Source organism: Coenobita brevimanus, chromosome 100, assembly GCF_032717465.1.
Source record: "Coenobita brevimanus isolate Jiangsu-jjx chromosome 100, ASM3271746v2, whole genome shotgun sequence".
NCBI classification, from domain to species: domain Eukaryota; kingdom Metazoa; phylum Arthropoda; class Malacostraca; order Decapoda; family Coenobitidae; genus Coenobita; species Coenobita brevimanus.
The window spans coordinates 64,483,643-64,504,330 of NC_137053.1; the positions used below are offsets into that span (position 1 = coordinate 64,483,643).

General features: G+C 41.9%; 1 protein-coding gene across 1 annotated transcript in view; it reads left to right on the forward strand.

The window, feature by feature from the left end:
- The window catches only part of LOC145414685 (putative ATP-dependent RNA helicase vasa-like), a 66,257-nt gene extending 46,549 nt beyond the window's left edge, over positions 1-19,708 (forward strand). The window contains exons 9-15 of the mRNA XM_080284203.1: positions 12-233; positions 1,054-1,278; positions 8,086-8,242; positions 12,246-12,440; positions 13,234-13,415; positions 16,455-16,553; positions 19,610-19,708. Coding sequence (XP_080140329.1) covers positions 12-233; positions 1,054-1,278; positions 8,086-8,242; positions 12,246-12,440; positions 13,234-13,415; positions 16,455-16,553; positions 19,610-19,708 — 1,179 coding nt within the window. The remainder of the gene's footprint in view (positions 1-11; positions 234-1,053; positions 1,279-8,085; positions 8,243-12,245; positions 12,441-13,233; positions 13,416-16,454; positions 16,554-19,609) is intronic.
- Positions 19,709-20,688: the final 980 nt, after the last annotated feature.

A 20,688-nucleotide genomic window follows, 5' to 3' on the forward strand; every position in this document is an offset into this window, starting at 1 on the left:
AAGTTTTGCAGGCTGCCTTCCTACTGCCAATCCTGCAGTATGTGGTTGAGAACAGCGTAGACGCCCATGCGTATGAAGACTGTGCATTCCCAGTAGGTTTGGTGTTGGCTCCCACCAGAGAGCTGGTTAGCCAGATCTTCTGTGAAGCTCGCAAATTTGCCTGTGGATCCATCGCCAAGTGTTGCAACGTTTATGGTGGCACAGCTGTACAGTATCAACGCAGGCGGCTTAAGGTCTGTCTTGACTTAGTTAAAATGGTACATTTTGGGAGCATACTAAGGTTTATATGTGATAGCCATCCTAAGTTGTTGCTGTATTGATCTTCATTCAGTAAGGTTAGGTTAGTGTAAGTTGCCTTATGCAGTACTGAATGAATTCAGGAAAACACTTGAATGAGTCAACAAACCTGATGTGTATGTGTTCCTTGCTGGAATTATCATGGCACAGTTTAATATGGAAGTACATCACAGTACTGTACTTACTGAAAGTATCCAGTGTCATTAACAGATACTGCAGTTCATTCTTTGAGGCCCAGCCACTTCTTCCAGACACTATTATGTGACATGAGGGTTCTAGATTGATCCCATTCATGACTGCTTTAATGGTATTAGAGTTTGTGTTTGCTTATGACACAACAGTCATGTGAAGAAGCAGTAAAGCCATTTATAATTACATTCAGATTCTTCAAATCGCCAGGCTCACATGGGATTGTTCATGCAATCCTATTATCAGTAATGTACTCCGCCACATGATCTCCTCCATTCTTGATTCCTTAGATAGGAAATTTGTCAAAGAATTGATTTATGTAAATCGCTCATATATGACACTTATGAACTGGTTATGATGACATTCAGTGACGTTATTACTGGATTTGGCCACAGCAGGTAAATTTGTTTGTATATTATAGGATTATAGGTATGTTGTTTGATCGAAAGAGGTTTACTTTAGGGTGGTGTGGTTTAATTGATGTGGACAGAAAGTAGCCTTTGTGCTTGTACAAACTGGAGCCCTTTTACTTGTACAAACTGGAGCAGTACTTTTTTCTTCACACAGGAGTGTGGTTGTCACATCTTGGTGGGGACCCCGGGTAGGCTGAAGGACTTTATTGACAAAGGGTATGTGTCCGTTACATCTGTCCAGTTTCTTGTGTTTGACGAGGCTGATCGAATGCTGGATTATGGCTTCATTGATGAGATGGAGGCACTTGCGAACCATCCTGACATGCCCAGCAAGGTAGAACGCCGCACCATGATGTTCAGTGCTACTTTCCCAGATGAGGTGAGCTCCTCTTAACCCCATCAGGTGAATTATGTATAATTCATTTTTGTTACTGCAGTACTTCTAGATTATTTGCCTTAGTTTGGATGAGACTTTTAAATTGAGTAAGGAAAAATAAGTGAATTAAAAAAAAAATCATATACCAGATTACTGGTGTCCAGTCATAAAAAATCTGTAACAGGTAGACTTGAACAGCTGTAGGTTGAAGTTTGGGGGGAAACCACTCTAGGGAAGTGAGTTCCAAAGAGATGCAATTCTGGGAATAAAAGAATTATGATGTGCAGAAGTTCTGCTCTATGGCAGTGTGACAGTTCAGTCATGTGTGCTACCAGATGGTCATGTAGTGCGGGGGAAGGTGTGGAGAGGTCGCGCACTGGATACAGCTTCGTCTGAGCATTTACCATAAAAGTATCTATAAAATAAGCAGGGGAAGCAACATGCTGTCTGACTTGTAGGGGAGGTAGTTCATTTGTAATTGCAGGGTTACTAATAATTCTGACAGCTTTGTTCTGAATTTTGTCCGGTTGTTTTAGTGCAACCTATCGACATCCATTCCATAAGGGTGAGCAGTATTCGAGCTGAGAGTGCACTTGACTCTTGTAAATTATAGGTAACTGTTGTCAGTGACGAAGTTACAGACTCTGTACAATAATCTAAGTTTCTTTGAAGCGGTTTTAGCAAGTGATGTAACGTGAGAAGTCCAACTGTGGGTATTGTTAAGTGAAACGCTGAGAATTTAAATACTGTTAAGAGATGGGAATGGTAGTAGCATTGAAGGTAGTATAGGAATCGGGTAATATATGTCTCTTTGTAAACTGTATATATTTGGTTTTCCTAGCATTAAATGAGATACTGTAGTGTTATTTTGTTCCCATTCAGTAATCTTAAATAAGTCTTGATTTATGGAGATTGCTGTGCTGAGTTGTGACTTACTGATATTAAACTTTGTGAATGGGCAAATTTGGGCTGTCTGGACGTTGCGACTCCTCACCCTGCCCTAGGGCGGGAAGGGAGGTCCGGATGATGATGATGATGATAATGAATGGGTGTTTTAACCCCGAGGTGCTGGGCGGTTTTTACCACCTCCAACCTCTTTGAATGGACAATTTTCCCAAAATTGCTTGTTTTCAAACCTTCATATCTCGGAAAGTATAGCAGTTAGAGAAGCGATTAAAAACCATATTACTCACCAACTCTTCTTGCTAAGGAAAGCATCCCCAGTCTGTAGGTGGTCCTGTTGATGAGTAGGAATGTAAAGAAAGGTTACTTGCTGCGTGTAAGTCGGGATGTGTCCGTCTTGGAGCACGCGGCCCAGACTTAGGGTTCGGCGGCTGCACTCTGGCCAATGTTTGTAACACTGACTTCCCAGGGAGAGTGGTGCGGTTGTAACGCTGCCTGACCTCTCGCTGTGGAATTTTCCATTTAGTAACCAATCCCCCTCACTTTCCCTACTCACAGCTATGGGTACGAGTCATCACCTGGTACATGTGGCTTGCATTTGTGGTTTTGCAACCGTAACAGCGTTGCACATTACCCAGTTTGTGTGGGGGAGAAGATGAAGGACATAATACTTACCCATTTTTCCCTCACAGTCTTACAACTTTGCACTTTGGAAACACTTTGAGAGGAAATTTTCTTCATTCTGTTTCACTTTTTTTGCAGGTAGCACACACTTGTGTAATGAATACCTTATTCTAAACCATGAGACAGATGTTTGTCATCATCGTCACCATCATCTGGACCTCCTTTCCCACCCTAGGGCAGGGTGAGGAGTATCATTGTCCAGACAGCCCAAATTTGCCCAATCCAATGGGCCACGCTTCCATTCATTCATCATTCAAGCCCCCGGAATCCTGGCTCTATCAGATATGCCAAAAATATTCACCACGTTCTGTAGCTTCACACAATCGTATCCGGTAGAGTCAGTCCAGACGCTGCCTGGTTAAAAATGGGTGCCAAAATTCCTGATCATGCACTTCTCCTCACAACATTCAGCCAGCCAGCTCGATCTCCTGTAAGTTCCCTAGCCACACTGACATCCAAACCTCTCTTCCTCACACACTCATCCACCATATCTCTCCACTGTCTCCTTGGCCTACCTCGCCTCCTTCCTCTTTCGAATACGCTCAGATATACCTTTTTCACCACATGACCATACCATCTCAGTACACTCTCTTTGCGTCTGGTGTCCACCGACTTCCTCATTCCACATCTTTCACGAATCACATTATTTCATATCCTGTCCACCCTCTGTACTCCACATACATTCCTCAGCAGTCCCATCTCCACTGCTTTTACTCTTGACTTTTCATTTTCATGCCTCACCATAGTCTCACATCCGTATGTTAAAGTTGGCACTAACACTCCTTCATGTAAGCCTCATGCAGCTGCAACATTCAAGCCTCTGTTTCTTATCAAGATCTTCATTGCACCAGGTACTTTTCTTCCTTGTGTCTCTGCTTTCAACTTCTTTTGCACATTTTCCTCTCTTTTCTATCACCATACCCAGGTATTTGAACTCTCACTAATTCCAGTCTCTCTTCATTCACTGTAACATTGCACTGGGAGTCACCTTCTCTCTCATTAACCATCACTTCACTTTTTTCTACATTTACTCTCAAGGCACGACACTCACACATCAGCAAAACTCTGCACTAGCCTGCTAAGTTCTTGTCTGGTACTTGCAAGCAGTACTGCATCATCAACATACAACAAATCTGAGATGTTCCTTCCATCACCATTCATTACCAAAACTATCCCTTTCTCCATTACTCATATTTTTAGTTCTCTCATCATCCCTTCCATATATATATATATATATATATATATATATATATATATATTGAACAACCATGGGGACATCACACAATCTTGTCGCACGCCCACACCGATCGTGAACCATTCACTTAGATGTCCATTAACCCTTACACATGCTTCACTACCATCATAAAAACTCTTGACGGCGCCTAGCAGCTTATCCTCTGCACCGTACATGCGCAAAACTTTCCACAATCCTTCTCTGTCCACTTTGCCATATGCTTTTTCCAGATCCATGAGTGCTATAAACACCTTATGGTCCTTCTCACAAGCCTTCTCTACTATCTGTCTCACTGCAAATATTTGATCCACACATCCTCTGCCACTCCTAAAGCCACCCTGTTCATCACTCACTAGGACTTCTGATATCTCTCTTACTTTCTCCATAATAATTCTTCCATATACCTTCCTTACCACACTCAGTAAACTTATGCCACAATAATTCTTACACTCACTTCGCTCACCTTTATTTTTGTACAGGGGTACAATCACAGCCTTTTTCCACTCAGCAGGCACAGTTTCACTCATCCATGCCTTCTTACATATCTCCAACAAGCACTTCATTCAACTCTCCCCACTACACTTAAGCATCTCTGCATACACCTCATCAACCCCAGCTGCATTCCCATTTTTCAGCTGCTTCACAGCACTCTTCAGCTGTGCATGTGTCACGTCTCCTGGTGCTGGATTCCTCCTCTGCGCACCCCCAGAACCAATCATGTTTACAGCCGCTCTGCTTTCTCTATTGTCATTCATCAGGCTTTTGAAATATTCCTTCCATCTCTTCCTTACTTCATCCCCGTGGGTTAATAATCTAGCACCTACATCTTTCCCATTATCACATTTCTTTCCACTTTCACCTTTACGTTTCCGCACCTCTTTCCAGAATAACTCTATTTTCAGAGTATTTTGGATTCATTTTTCTTCCTGGATCCTCATTTACCTCCTCCTTTTTCCTTTTCACTTGTCACTTTACGTGCTTCTTGCTCTCAGTATATTCAGTTCTTATTTCAACTGAACCCCTGTCCTGTAACCGCTTTAGCCACTTCTTCCTTTTTTCCTCCACCACTCTCTTTACCTCCTCATCCCACCATACCGTACCTTTCATCTTTGTTGTTACTCTTGCCACACCACACACCACTTTAGCATTCCTAACTAAGCAATCCCCATATGCATTCCACAGGCTGTCCAGATCCATTTCATTCTATCTATCTATCACCAGACGCCTCAATCCCGTTCAGGGTGGCCACAAACAAATCGCCTCCACATTGCCCTGTCTCCCGCCATTTCACTGCCCCGCTCCCAACTCACACCCCCCTCTCTCATATACCTTTCCACCCCATCCCTCAGTCTCATCCTCGGCCTCCCCCTCCCTCTTCCCCCCTCCACCTCACTCACATACACTCTCTTCGTCAGTCTCTCACCCTCCATCCTCTCCACAAGGCCAAACCACCTCAGTGTATTCCTCCTAACGTTTCCTGTCACATCCACATCCACACCACAACGCTCCTTTATATTCTCATTTGTCAGCCTGTCTCTCCATGTGACTCCACAGGCTCCTCTTAAATAACTCATTTCCACTGCTCTCACTCTTGACTTGTGTCCTTCCAGCAACGTCCAAGCTTCACTTCCATACGTTAGAGTTGGTATCACAATACAGAAAACAGTGCCAAAATTAGGAAGGGTACTGTACTGTACATACAGTAGTGTATAGGTAAGGTGTTTTTTGGTTTACAATTTTTATTTTTTTAATGGTTTTCTTGGTGTTTAGCATTACTTTGGATATTTCTCCGTTTGTTTGGATGTACAAATGTTGGAGACTGACCTGAAAACAGTGCCAAAATAAGCATAGGTACTGTACAAATAGGTTAGGTGTAGGTTGGAGGTTGGGCATTGGTAGGGTCTGAGTATAGTAGGTGAATAGTGTTCATTATCCTGATGTTGCCACTACCCAGACATGCCTTTGGCTCTATTATGTATAGATAAATGAATGATTACTGTATACATCATCTACTTTTACTCATATCTTTCTGTCACTTGGGTATGGGGAAATCAGAGGAACATATGATGATAGGCCAAAGTAAGGGAGTTTCGATAGCAGGGTTAATGAAGGCTGTAGCTGTGTACTTCAGTTTGAAGTTTTTACTGAGCTGAATCAAATGGTCTAGTTACAGCAATATAAAAGTCAAAAATACATCACCAGTACTAGATTGAAAGGGTTAAGCGTCGTCTTAGTTCGTTCCAAATTCCAAGGGTTAAGGCTTCATCATTGAATATTCCTTTCTGGGGTCTTTTTGTTATTAGCTTCCTTTTGATGAACCATCCTCCCCTTTTTATTGTTATCATTATTCATTTGTTTTTGTTTTTAAAAGCTCCAACATGCTTGCATGTGTCCACCTTGTTCACCTAACGGCAGCTCTCCATGCTGCTCAATCTCCGGCGTATCAGCTTCCCTATTCAGTCCCTTATCCCGGAGATCACACTGAGTGACCTTGTCCCAGATCTTTTTCGGTCTACCTATCACAACCATATTCCCAACGTCAGCACGAGTATTCCTCTTCGTTACCACCCCTTTTCCATTCCTGGAGAAGCCATCTTTTCTCCTTAACTGCAGCTTCTACACCCTTGTCCCACCACGAAGTTGCTTTATCATCATCATCATCATCTATTCCTGTGTTGCCCCAAGAGGAGCGTAAGAGCCCGGTGCTAGGCAAGTTGGTCCTCACACTTAAGATGAGAGTGACCAGCCTCACTCATCCGAGTGACATTATGTGAGCAATAAACCCCAACCACTCCATAGATATAAACTGACACAGGCTCAGTCTGGTTGGAGTGCCTTAATTATATACCCATTAAACCACCAGGCACCATAGTTTGGTTATGTGGTTGCCACCCAGCATAGTAAATGGTTTCCTGGTGTACAGCAAACCATTTACCTTGACACTCAGAGTCACCTGTAGATAGAGGGAAGAGGAAAGAAAGAAGGAAGGAAGAGAGGAGAGGGCAGCCATCCAGGAGCAGCACTACATCAAGTGAGTGGATGGTGAGTGCCCTTACCTGCCATAAAAAGTTATTATTATTATAGCTGGAATGGTTAGATATAGCCTTCACTAATCCCATTAGCACAAAAAGGCATTCCTTAGTTAAATCATTTTGCCTGGAGAGAGAGAGAGGGAGTTTTTTTTTTTTTTTTTTTTTTTTTTTTTTTTGTAGGTGGGGGTGCTCACCATCCACTCACTCGATGTAATGCTGCTCTCGGGTGTCTGCCATTTCCTCTCCATCCTTCTTTCCTTCCATTCTCTTCTGTCTTTCTTTCCTTGTCTTTCTGCCCACGGGTGACTTTACACTCTCTCTTCTGTCTTTCATTCCTTCATTCTTTCCACTTCCTTCAGGCTGTAGGTGACTCTACACTGAGTGACAAGCCCAATGGTTTCCTGTGCAACAGGAAACCATTTACTACGCTGGGTGGTAACCATATAACCAAATTTTGGCGCCTGGTGGTTTAGTGGGTAATTATTGCTCTCCAATCGGATTGGGCCGGTGAAGGTTTATATCCAAAGGGTGGTTGAGGTTGATTGCTCATGTAATGCCACTCAGGGATGAGTGAGGCTGGTCACTCTCATAAATGTCGGGACCAACTCCCTAGCCCCGGGCTCCTACGCTCCTCATGGGGCAATGTAGGATTGGATGATGGACGGATGGATGGATTTTTTTTCTCTCCAATTGTAGCACATGTAGCTTCGGGAGGACATTGGGATTAAGGAATTGGGAAAAGTTATTAAATGATTAATGCCAAGGATGACTTCTTTATTTTATTTTGGGAGATACCAAGAGAATTATGAAATGTAAGAAGGATGCTGTTAGGCTGCGGAGTCAAACATACATTGTCAGTGAAAGGTTTCAGGGAGTGCAAGTCACAGCTCGGGCAGTACCAAGAATGGGTTAAAGAGAGGTTTGGTATTATTTGATTTGAATTGATCCCCCTTTCAGATCCAGAAGTGTGCTCTACGTTTTTTGGATAATTATGTCTTCGTAGCTGTAGGTGTGGTGGGAGCAGCCAACAAGGATGTGACACAACAAATTGTCAATGTGCCAAAGTATGAGAAGCGTGACAAGATTGTGCAGTACATCAGTGAAGTTGGAACACGTGAGTGCAAGTTTATTCACTTGGTATTTGATTTACCAGATTGCAGGCTGTTCTTCTATAAGTAGGCTTTATTTCCCCCCTCCTTCCATCTCTCTCTCTCTCTCTCTCTTTTATATACTGGTATATATATATATATATATATATATATATATTTACATATTTACACACACACACACACACACACACACACACAAAACGCATATTTATTTATACAAACAGGCAAACCATATTGTACGATACCCCTAGATGTGATACCACGACTTATTGATGGGTTTTGATTTTTTAAACCGATTTTGATGATATATTAGACTAAAGCTGTGTGTTTAGGTTGATTTATAAACTGTTTTTAAAGTTCGATTAATGTGTTTTAGCCATACGTGGGGTGAGCATTGTCATTTTAAGGTACAGTTTTCTAAGCATGGTGTTTTCCAGACCAGTATTTGACGATTTTCAGATTTTATTTGTTGGTTTTATTGAGTTTTTTTTTTACAAGTGTTAGGCTTAGGTTAGCTTCCTTGACACCTGTTAGGCACTTTAGATTGGCTTTAAACTTGTTTTTGGACACATTTGGGTGGGTTTTGGACTCGGTTGGAGGGGAAACCCAAGGCTGAAAAATGCATCCCATTACCCTATGTGTTAAACCTACCCTGATATACAATACCCCACCAAACAATGGGTTTTTACCTAATCAGTTGCATCGCTAAACTGGGGTATACCCGTAATATATATATATATATATATATATATATATATATATAAGGTAGAGTCCCGGAGGATTAGAAGTCAGGTATAATTATTCCCTTGTACAAAGGAAAGGGGGAAAAAGAAGTGTGTGGTAATCATAGGGGCATTTGTCTTCTTAGTATAATAGGAAAAGTGTATGGTAGGATACTTATAGACAGAGTTAGAGAAAAAACAGAGAAATTAGTTGGAGAAGAACAGGGAGGCTTTAGGAAGGGAAGAGGTTGTGTAGATCAGATATTCATTCTTAGATCTTTAGTGGAAAAGTTTCTAGAGAAGGGAAAGAAGTTGTATGCGGCTTTCATGGATTTGGAGAAAGCATATGACAGGGTGGATAGACAAGGATTGTGGAAAGTGTTAAGAATATATGGAGTAGATGGGAAGTTGTTGAATGCTGTGAAGAGTATGTACGATGGTGCGAAGGCTGCACTGCGTGTGGATGGTGAACTAAGTGAATTTTTCTCTTTGAGAGTTGGTTTGAAACAGGGATGTGTCATGTCTCCATGGTTGTTCAATCTGTACATGGATGGGGTAATAAAAGAGGTACAAGGTAGGGTAGTGGATGTTGGAGTGGCCCTGGTGAGAGAGGATAGTGTTTGGAAACTCCCTGTACTGTTGTTTGCAGATGATACTGTGTTGTTGAGTGAAGACGAAGGGGAGCTGCAAGGTTTGGTGGATGAGTTTGAGAGAGTGTGTAAGAAACGGAACCTAAAGGTGAATGTAGGGAAGAGTAAAGTAATGGTCTTTGAGAGAGGTGAAGTTAGTGAATGTACAGTGAGGTTGGATGGTGAGGAATTGGAAAATGTGAGTACGTTTAAGTATTTGGGTAGTGTGATGAGTAAGGATGGAGGTTTGGAGGGTGAAGTGCTTGAAAGGGTACAGCAGGGAAGAAAGGTTGCTGGTTCCTTGAAAGCAGTGATAAGAAACAGGGAAGTGAGCATGGAAGTGAAAAAGTTACTACATGACAGTATTGTGATACCAACTCTAACGTACGGAAGTGAAGCTTGGACATTGTTGGAAGGACACAAGTCAAGAGTGAGAGGAGTGGAAATGAGTTATTTAAGAGGAGCCTGTGGAGTCACGTGGAGAGACAGGCTGACGAATGAGGATATAAAGGAGCGTTGTGGTGTGGATGTGGATGTGATAGGAAGCGTTACGAGGAACACACTGAGGTGGTTTGGCCATGTGGAGAGGATGGAGGGTGAAAGACTGACGAAGAGAGTGTATGTGAGTGAGGTGGAGGGGGGAAGAGGGAGGGGGAGGCCGAGGATGAGATGGAGGGATGAGGTGGAGAGGTATATGAGAGAGGGAGGTGTGAGTTGGGAGCAGGGCAGTGAAATGGCGGGGGACAGGGCGACTTGGAGGCGATTTGTTTGTGGCCACCCCAAACGGGATTGAGGCGTCTGGCAATAGATAGATAGATAGATAGTATATGTATGTATGATTGGATGATGAATGGATAGATGAACATTTATGATGATGATGGGAGGAAGGTAAAGTCCCAGAGGATTGGAAGTCAGGTATAATTATTCTCCTGTACAAAGGAAAAGGGGAAAATGAAGTGTGTGGTAATTACAGGGGCATTTGCCTTCTTAGTGTAATAGGAAAAGTATATGGTAGGATACTTATTGACAGAGTTAGGGAAATAACAGAGAAATTAGTTGGAGAAGAACAGGGAGGTTTTAGAAAGGGAAGAGGTAGTGTAGAGCAGATATTCATTCTTAGATCTCTAGTAGCAAAGTTTCTAGAGAAGGGAAAGAAGTTGTATGCTGCCTTCATGGACTTGGAGAAAGCATATGACAGGGTGGATAGACAAGGATTGTGGAAAGTATTAAGAATATATGGAGTAGATGGGACGTTGTTGAAGGCCATGCAGGGTATGCATGTGGGTGCGAAGGCTGCAGTGCGCGTGGATAGTGAACTGAGAGAATTTTTCTGTGTGAAGGTTGGATTGAAAAAAGGATGTGTCATGTCTCCATGGTTGTTCAATCTGTATATGGATGGGGTTATAAAATAGATACAAGGTAGGACAGTGGATGTTGGAGTGGCCCTAGTGAGAGAGGGCAGTGTTTGGAAACTGCCTGAACTGTTGTTTGCAGATGTTACTGTGTTGTTCAGTGAAGACAAAGGGGAGCTACAAGGCTTGGTGGATGAGTTTGGGAGTGTGCGTAAGAAACGGAATCTAAAGGTGAATGTAGGGAAGAGTAAAGTTATGGTCTTCGAGATAAGTGAAGTCAGTGAATATGTACAGTGAGGTTGGATGGGGAGGAAATGGAGAATGTGAGTGCGTTTAATTACTTGGGTAGTGTGATGTGTATGAATGGAAGTTTAGAAGAAGAAGTGCTTGAAAGGGTGCAACAGAGAAGAAAGGTTGCTGGTTCCTTGACAGCAGTGAAAAGAAACAGGGAAGTGAGCATGGAAGTGAAAAAGTTACTACATGACAATACTGTGACACCAACTCTAACATATGGAAGTGAAGCTTGGACCTTGTTGGTGGGACAGAAGTCAAGACTGAGAGCAGTGGAAATGAGTTATTTGAGAGGAGCATGTGGTCACATGGAGAGACAGAGTTACAAATGAGGAAGTGAAGGAGTGTTGTGGTGTGGATGTGGATGTGATAGGAAATGTTAGGAGAAACACATTGAGATGGTTTGGCCATGTGGAGAGGATGGAGAGTGAGAAACTAATGAGGAGAGTGTATGTGAATGAAGTGGAGGGGGGGCGAGGGAGGGGGAGGCCAAGGATGAGATGGAGGTATGGAGTGGAGAGGTATATGAGAGAGGGGGTGTGAATTGGGAGCAGGGCAGTGAAATGGCGGGGGACAGGGTGATGTGGAGGCAATTCGTTTGTGGCCACCCCTTATCGGATTAAGGTGTCTGGCAATAGATAAATTTCTTTGGTGTGAGTTGGAGTGAGAGCAGTCAGATGCGATGGTGACTTGGAGGAGACTTACTTGTGGTCGCCTCTTCCAGGATTCAGGTGTGTGGCTAAAGATCGATTTCTGTACAATATACTGCATATTTGAAGTAGTCATTACATTATTAACATTTACCCTCCAGTACAAAGACACTTGTTATTGTGATTACGATGAAGTAAGCAGATTTCTTAGGAACTTACTCAGTGACTCATTGAAACATTAATATATTTTTATTTTTGAAACGACACTTGTTTTTGTGATGATGGAAAGACAAGTAGACAGCTTTGGGACATATTTAGTGGCACTTTGGATTACTAATATATTATTAGTTTTTTCTTTACTTAGATGAAAAGACACTCGTTTTTGTGGCAATGAAGAAACAAGCAGACTTCCTAGGGGCGTACTTGGTGACTCAGGGTTTCAATGTGATCACCATCCATGGCGACCGGTTCCAGCGCCAGAGGGAAGAGGCACTGGCAGGTTTTAAGGCTGGCATCTACAATATCCTTGTGGCTACATCTGTTGCTGCTCGAGGCCTTGGTTTGTGCATGATTTGTTTGCTTATCTGCTTATTAGAGTACTGGTATACTTTTTTCATTGTAACTTGATCTAAAATTTTCATCTCCTGGACTTCTTAATTGTAGTGAGATTAAAAATAGAACATAATGTTAGTCACTAAGTAGTAGTATGGCAAGGCCGTAGAGTCATAGCACTGTCTTTTTCTCCTACTGAGCAAGCTGCAAAAAGACAAAATTCATGTGTAAATTTACTTGCATATGTGATTTCATTGTCATCCTTCTGACCATTTTTCTCCACCTTAAGGTGGGGTGAGGTTAGATTGTGCTAAAATTTAACCTATGCTTTTCTGGTTTTAATTCCTCCCTGTGTACAGTTGCAGACAAATATGTCATTGCACTCCCAGTGGAGTTTTTATTGCATAAAAATAATGTCACATTTCACATTTCCTGTAAAGGTGTAGACTTGTTTTGAGCACTACAGAATTCTTTTGGAAGAACTGGTGCTTTTGAGAAATGAAAGACTTATATTGATGATGATCATTATTATTATAATTATTATTATGACTTATTAATATGAAAATGTGGTGAGTTATGAAGACCACTGGGTTTGAGAAGTCATTTCTCACTGCCTAGTTATTGATTGTCAAGAAGTGCTTCAATGTTGATGTGTGCGCGCGCATGCATGCGTGAAAGAGAGAGAGAGATCGTAGATTAGATAAGACAAAGTGAGATTAAATTGTGCTGAAATATGAACCATACTGTATTGATATAAATTTTTAGCAGTGTACCAATATTTGTGTGTGACTACTTGCCAGACATCCCAGGCGTGACGTGTGTGATCAACTTTGACCTGCCTCAGAGTGTGGACGAATATGTTCACCGTATTGGACGTACAGGTCGTGTTGGCAACTTGGGTAGGGCGCTTTCATTTTTTGACCCAGACTCAGATGCTCCGCTTGCCAAGGATCTTGTCAAGATTCTCAGTGAGGCAAGTAAAGTTAATTTAAGGAGGTTAAAAAAAAAAAAAAAAAAGCCCCTGTTTTATGTTGCACTTCCATTTATTTATTTACTTAAATTATTATTATAATTGTTATGATTTATTTTTCTGTTCATTCATCATCTAATCTATTCATCTATTTAAATATTTTTGCAGTAGTGTAAAGAATCATTGCCTACTAAACGTCTTTATTGGTAGGCGGGGGTGCTTGCCATCCACTCACTCAATGTAGTGCTGCTTTGGGTGTCTGCCCTTTCCTCCCTTCCTTTCTTCCTTCCTTCCTCCCTTCCTCCCTCTCTTGTCTTTGTTTCCTTCATTCTTTCATCTTCCTTCTGCCTACAGGTGACTTTACACTCCCTCTTCTGTCTTTCCTTCATTCTTGCAATAAACAAATTAAAAGAGAATAAAGCACCAGGACCGGACAATATATCGCCACGTGTATTGAAGGAACTACAGAATGAAATATCAAAGACTTTAGCTGAACTTTTTAACTTATCACTTAAGAGCAGTAAGGTGCCATTTGAATGAAAGCTTGCTAACGTAATCCCAATATTCAAAAAGGGCAACAGAGCCCAACCAGAAAACTACCGCCCAGTTAGTTTAACATCAGTGGTTTGCAAATTGCTTGAAACTATTATTGGAGACAAGTTTGTAAAACACTTAGAAACAATCTCAAAAGATTCACAACATGGTTTTCGTAATAATTGCTTCTTCCTCACGAATCTGTTGGACTTTTTCAATGATATACTGAACATATATGACGAGACTAAATCTGTTGATGTGGTCTACCTCGATTTTCAAAAGGCTTTTGACAAAGTTCCACACAAAAGACTCCTTCAGAAGCTAAAGGCACATGGTTTCAGCGGCAGTGTTCTCGAGTGGGTAGAAGATTGGCTCACCAGACGAAAGCAAAGAGTTGTAATAAATGGAAAAGAGTCAGACTGGATAAACGTTACAAGTGGAGTGCCGCAGCACCCAGTGTTAGGTCCTATTCTTTTCTTAATATATGTAAATGATATTGATGAAGGATTATGTTGTAAGATTTCAAAATTTGCTGATGATACTAAAATAGGTAACAGAGCAGATACAGAACTACAAAGACAGGCAATTCAGAGAGATCTTGATCAACTGTTTATCTGGGCCCAAGTCTGGCAAATGGATTTCAATGTTAATAAATGCAAAGTGTTAAACATTGGCTGTAAAAATGTAAGAGCAAGTTATAGCATGAATAATGTCTAACTTGATAGGGTAAACCATGAAAAAGACTTAGGAGTTATAATAACAAATGATTTGAAACCAAGCAAACAATGTACAGAATCAGTGAAAAAAGCCATTAACTTGATTGGATTCATATGCAGAGCATTTGAACATAAATCCGATAATATCGTTCTCACTTTGTATAATTCCTTAGTACGCCCGCACTTGGAATATTGCATTCAGTTTTGGTCACCGTATTATAAAAAGGATATGGAAAAGCTTGGAAGAGTGCAGCGAAGGATGACTAAGATGATACCTAGATTGAGAAATAAACCGTACGAGGAACGTTTAGAAGCCCTGAATCTCTTTATTTTAACAAAACGGAGGATACGAGATTTAATTCAAGTATTCAAGATATTCAGAGGACATGATAACATGGCTCTCGATAAATACTTCACAGTTGATCACTCGAATTACACTAGGGGCAATGGGCATAAAATAATTGGCAAATGATTCCAGTCGCATGAAGCTAATAATTTCTTCTTCAACAGAGTTGTAAATATATGGAATAAATTGCCCTCCAGTGTAATAAAATGTATTACGTACAAACCTTTAAAGGTCGCCTGGATAAGTATTTGTCGTCTAACCCCCAGTTTAATACGTTTACTCCTGAATAAAACACTTGTGCATGTATAATTTTCTATTTTATTTTAGTTTAGTTTTTTAGAGCCTGGATCAATTTATTAAATGGAAATATAGTATAGGCATAGACGAGGATGTGCACAGATAGCCCTGAGTTAACGGTCACTACTCATACTTTCGACCTGTGATGGGCTGTGGATCACTTAGGGTTCCTGTTAGTTACGTGGCCACCATCGGGATTTTTTTAATGTACCAGGGGTCACTGCTTCAGGAGGTGACTTGTTTGCTTGTCCCGCATGGGAAAGTTCCTAGTCTCAGTGGAATGAATGAAGCTGGGGCCTGATTGACTGCAGTCAGGGAAGGCTGCCACACCACCCCTGAATATCCACACTGTGTCCGCAGACGATTCGTCAACTTTACGTACCTGTACATAGTGACCTGCATTAGTTATTTATTTATCTGATTATTCATTGTACTTCACTACTTTCTCTTTCAGGTTATTCATACCGGTAGCTTATAGATAATGTATTATAGAATGTAGCTTTTCCTTTTCAGTCTTTCCTATGAAATTTCCATGTCAGGTTTTCCATGCTGCATGGTGGTTTTCTCACTTTTTCTTGCCAGTTTTAACTGCAGGGTTTGGAGGTGGGTGAAGCCTTCTTGCTTTACTATCCGTATCCATCAGCATGTAGAGTTAGAGCTTATAGTCATAGTCTGCTCTGCAACAAACAGTCTCGAAAGGACCATAAAGTCTGCTGTTGTTTGGTTTCCTTTGTACTCCTTTGTACTCTTCCTTCTGCCTATGGGGGACTGTACACTGAGTGACAAGCCAATTGGTTTCCTGTACACCAGGAAACCATTTACTATGCTAGGTGGTAACCACATAACCTAATTATGGAGCTTGGTGGTTTAGTGGGTAATTAAGGCACTCCAATCGGCTTGAACCTATGCAGGTTCATATCCAAGGGGTGGTTGGACTTTATTGCTCACATAATGCCACTCAGGGATGAGTGATGCTGGTCATACTCATCTTAAATGTGAGGACCAACTTGCCTAGCCCTATTTTTCTACACTCCTTGTGGGGCAACACAGGATTAAATGATGATGATGTCAGATATCCAGTACACTACTGGGGTGTGATAGTTGCTTGCTTGGTTTCAGCATAAGGTAAACCTGGTTTTGTTTTTTCAGGCTGGACAGGAAGTGCCTGATTGGCTGATGTCTGCTGCAGAGGGCAGCATGTGTCCTCAGACATACCATGGCAGTGGGAAATTTTCTTCAGTAGACATCAGAGGGACAGTAAGATCAGAGTTTTGATATTTTACTTTTTCTACAATGCTGAGTGGTAACCATATAACTAGATGACGGGGTGGAGTCCACTTTGGATCCCTTGTTAACTGGGTGGAGAGATGCAAACATGACATCCACCCAGGAACCAAGCGTGCCTGGCTATTGGTGGGTTTGCCTGGCCAGACATACTGAGGTTGATCAGCAACAATAAAACTTGGTCTGTTTGTCAGTACTTTCCTATGTATTGCTATTGGGTGAACCTGTCTGGCCCATGCTGCATTGAAAACAGACATAAAACTAATAATGAGTATGAAAATGAATTCATGTTCACCCAAGGGGATCAGTGTGGCATTGTGGAATGTGGGAAGTTTGAGGGGTAGAGTGGAGGAAGTAGTTGAGGCATTTAGCAGGAGATGGGTGGATGTGGCAAGAGCTTATAGAGGTTGGGGGAGTGGACTTTCTGACCACTACTTGGTGGTGGCCAGAATCAAGGTCCAATTAGGATGGAGAAACAGAAGAAGGGAGGGATGGGAAGAAGGAGTATTTGTAAGGAGAGTGGAAATGTTACAATAGGATGAAAAAAGGCAGAGTATAAGTGAGAAGTGGAGGAACGATTGGGCAAATATGAATTGGAGCAGATGGGGGACGTGGATGGTGTGTGCAGGATATTTACAGAAGAAATACGTGCAGCATGTGATGTGGTGTGTGGGATGAAGAGAAGACGGAGGGGTGTGCAAGGAACAGCGTGGTGGAATGAAGAGGTGAGACAGGCTGTGGCACAAAAGAAGAAAGCATACAATCAATGGATGAGAAATAGGGGCGTGGAAGACGTTGAGAGGCAGAAGAGAGAGTTATATGTAGAAAGAAAGAGAGAGGTGAAAAGATCAGTAAGAGAGAGTAAGAAGAGAGTGGATGAGGAATTTGGAAGGAACTTGAGTGTAAAGTGGAGGGACTGTAAGAAAATGTTTTAGAAAGAGGTGAAAAGATTTTTGTAAGACAGGGTGGAAGTGAAGTTAGCAGGGGAGTGAAAGATAAAAATGGTAGATTACTAGTGGAGAAGGGAGAAAAAGTGAGCAGATGGAGAGAACACTTTAAGGAATTGCTGAACATAGAGGATGGAAGTAATGTGCGTATAAGTGGCTGGGGAATGGCTGGGAGGAAGAGGGAGGTGAGAAGGCAGGAAGAAATCAGTAGGATAGAAGTTGTGGAAGCAATGAAGAAAGTGAAATCGGGGAAAGCCCCAGGAATTGATGGAGTGTGTGGTGAAATGCTGAAGTATGGGGGAGAGATATTAGTAGAATGGATGTGGAAAATGTGCAGATTGGCCTGGGAGGAAGATAGAGTCCCGGAGGATTGGAAGTCAGGTATAATTATTCCCTTGTATAAAGGAAAAGGGGAAAAAGAAGTGTGTGGTAATCATAAGGGCATCTGTCTTCTTAGTATAATAGGAAAAGTGTATGGTAGGATACTTATTGACTGAGTTAGAGAAAGAACAGAGGAATTAGTTGGAGAAGAACAGGGAGGCTTTAGGAAGGGAAGAGGTTGTGTAGATCAGATATTTATTCTTAGATCTTTAGTGGAAAAGTTTCTAGAGAAGGGAAAGAAGTTGTATGTGGCTTTCATGGATTTGGAGAAAGCATATGACAGGGTGGATAGACAAGGATTGTGGGAAGTATTAAGAATATATGGAGTAGATGGGAAGTTGTTGAATGCTGTGAAGAGTATGTATGGTGGTGCTTAAGCTGCAGTGCGTGTGGATGGTGAACTGAGTGAATTTTTCTCTTTGAATGTTGGGTTGAAGCAGGGATGTGTCATGTCTCCATGGTTGTTCAATCTGTACATGGATGGGGCAATAAAAGATACAAGGTAGGGTAGTGGATGTTGGAGTGGCCCTGGTGAGAGAGGGTAGTGTATGGAAACTCCTTGTACTGTTGTTTGCAGATGATACTGTGTTGTTGAGTGAAGACAAAGGAGAGCTGCAAGGCTTGGTGGATGAGTTTGGGAGAGTGTAAGAAACGGAATCTAAAGGTGAATGTAGGGAAGAGTAAAGTGATGGTCTTTGAGAGAGGTGAAGTCAGTGAATGTACAGTGAGGTTGGATGGTTAGGAATTGGAAAATGTGAGGACGTTTAAGTACTTAGGTAGTGTGATGATTAAGAATGGAGGCTTGGAGGGTGAAGTGCTTGAAAGGATACAGCAGGGAAGAAAGGTTGCTGGTTCCTTGAAAGCAGTGATACGAAGCAGGGAAGTGAGCATGGAAGTGAAAAAGTTACTACTTGACAGTATTGTGATACCAGCTCTAACGTATGGAAGTGAAGCATGGACATTGCTGGAAGGACACAAGTCAAGAGTGAGAGCAGTGGAAATGAGTTATTTAAGAGGAGCCTGTGGAGTCACATGGAGAGACAGGCTGACAAATGAGAATATAAAGGAGCATTGTGGTGTGGATGTGGATGTGATAGGAAGCGTTATGAGGAATACACTGAGGTGGTTTGGCTATGTGGAGAGGATGGAGGGTGAAAGACTGACGAAGAGAGTGTATGTGAGTGAGGTGGAGGGGGGAAGAGAGAGGGGGAGGCCGAGGATGAGGTGGAGAGGTATATGAGAGAGGGGGGGGGGTGAGTTGGGAGCGGGGCAGTGAAATGGCGGGAGACAGGGCAATGTGGAGGCGATTTGTTTGTGGCCACCCTGAACGGTATTGAGGCGTCTGGCAATAGATAGATAGATAGACATGCATTCGACTGTAGTTTGTTAAACATCTCAAACTTTGTTTGACTAGTATTGTTATACTTTTGGGTTTATAGTAGCACTAGCTTGTGTCTGTCAGTGTAAGCTACAAGTACTAAACTTTGTGATTGAATTTAAATGTTACACTGCTTCTGTCCATCTTATTAGTTTTTAAAAATAGTCTGTTGATCTGCTCTATATTTCACTTCAGTGTACAGTATTGTATTAGCATTGTCCCATTTTTGTTCCTTACATTTTCCCAATTTCCCACACTCATTCCAACACACTCACATCCTTCCAGTAGTTACCCATCTTCATAATAATGAATTCTCTCTCCAGGGCCAGAGTCTAAGCTGGAACAAGAATGAAACAAGTGTGCAGCTGGGCGGACCCATTCCTGTACTGCCCAATGATGATGAGGACTTCTGGGATGAGTGAAGGGTTGGTAAAAGAACCTAGGTATTGTTATATTCTGTTTGTTTACAACATGTTGCTTTTTTTCAACTTTGTAGATAAATTATTAACCTTAGAAGTAAAGTTACAAACCTTAAGTACCTGACTGAAAATCCTAGTGATATTTCACAGCATGTAGTAAGAAATGTTGCACTTCCATGTGTGGTCTACCATCATCAAAAACATAGCCCCTTGCTGCCATAGTTGTGCAACCTGAGCTTGACATTAAATAATAAAACTGAAGTGGATATTTTGTGTACTATTTTTGTTTGTATTCATGTTGAGTGAGTTCATTGATACTCAGTAGAAAGCTGGCTACTCAGATTCCAATACCCCTCCTCCCCCAAAGTTCTGTTGAGTTATCTCCATTACCCTCCACCCCACCTCTATTGATTTCCAGCATAGCCTCATTCCCTGAGGCTTTTCTCCTCCCACGTACCAGCAGATGATACCATACCCTTATATAATTCATGGACTCTGATGCCTGACTCTGTATGAGGATATACTGGAGTTCTGTCATTTGTATTTGGATCATGTTGCACCTTGTGGATGAGTATTGACATGTTTGAAGATTTTTCTTCTTTTTTTTTCTTATGTGGTAGGTGGGGGCACTCACCATCCACTCACTCAATGTAGTGCTGCTCTTGGGTGTCTGCCCTTTTCTCTCCTCCATGCTTCTTTCCTTCCATCTTCCTCTATCTTTCTTTCCTTCATTTTCTCCTAGTCCTTCTGCCTGCGGGTGATGTTACACTCCCTCTTTTGTCTTTCATTCCTTCATTCTTTCCTCTTTCTTCTGCCTGTGGGTAACTGCACTGAGTGACAAGCTAAATGGTTTCACGTACACCAGGAAACTATTTACTACGCTGGGTGTTAACCATATAACCAAATTTTGGCACCTGGTGGTTTAGTGGGTAATTATTGTGCTCCAATTGGATTGAGCTGGTGAAGATTTATATCCAAGGGGT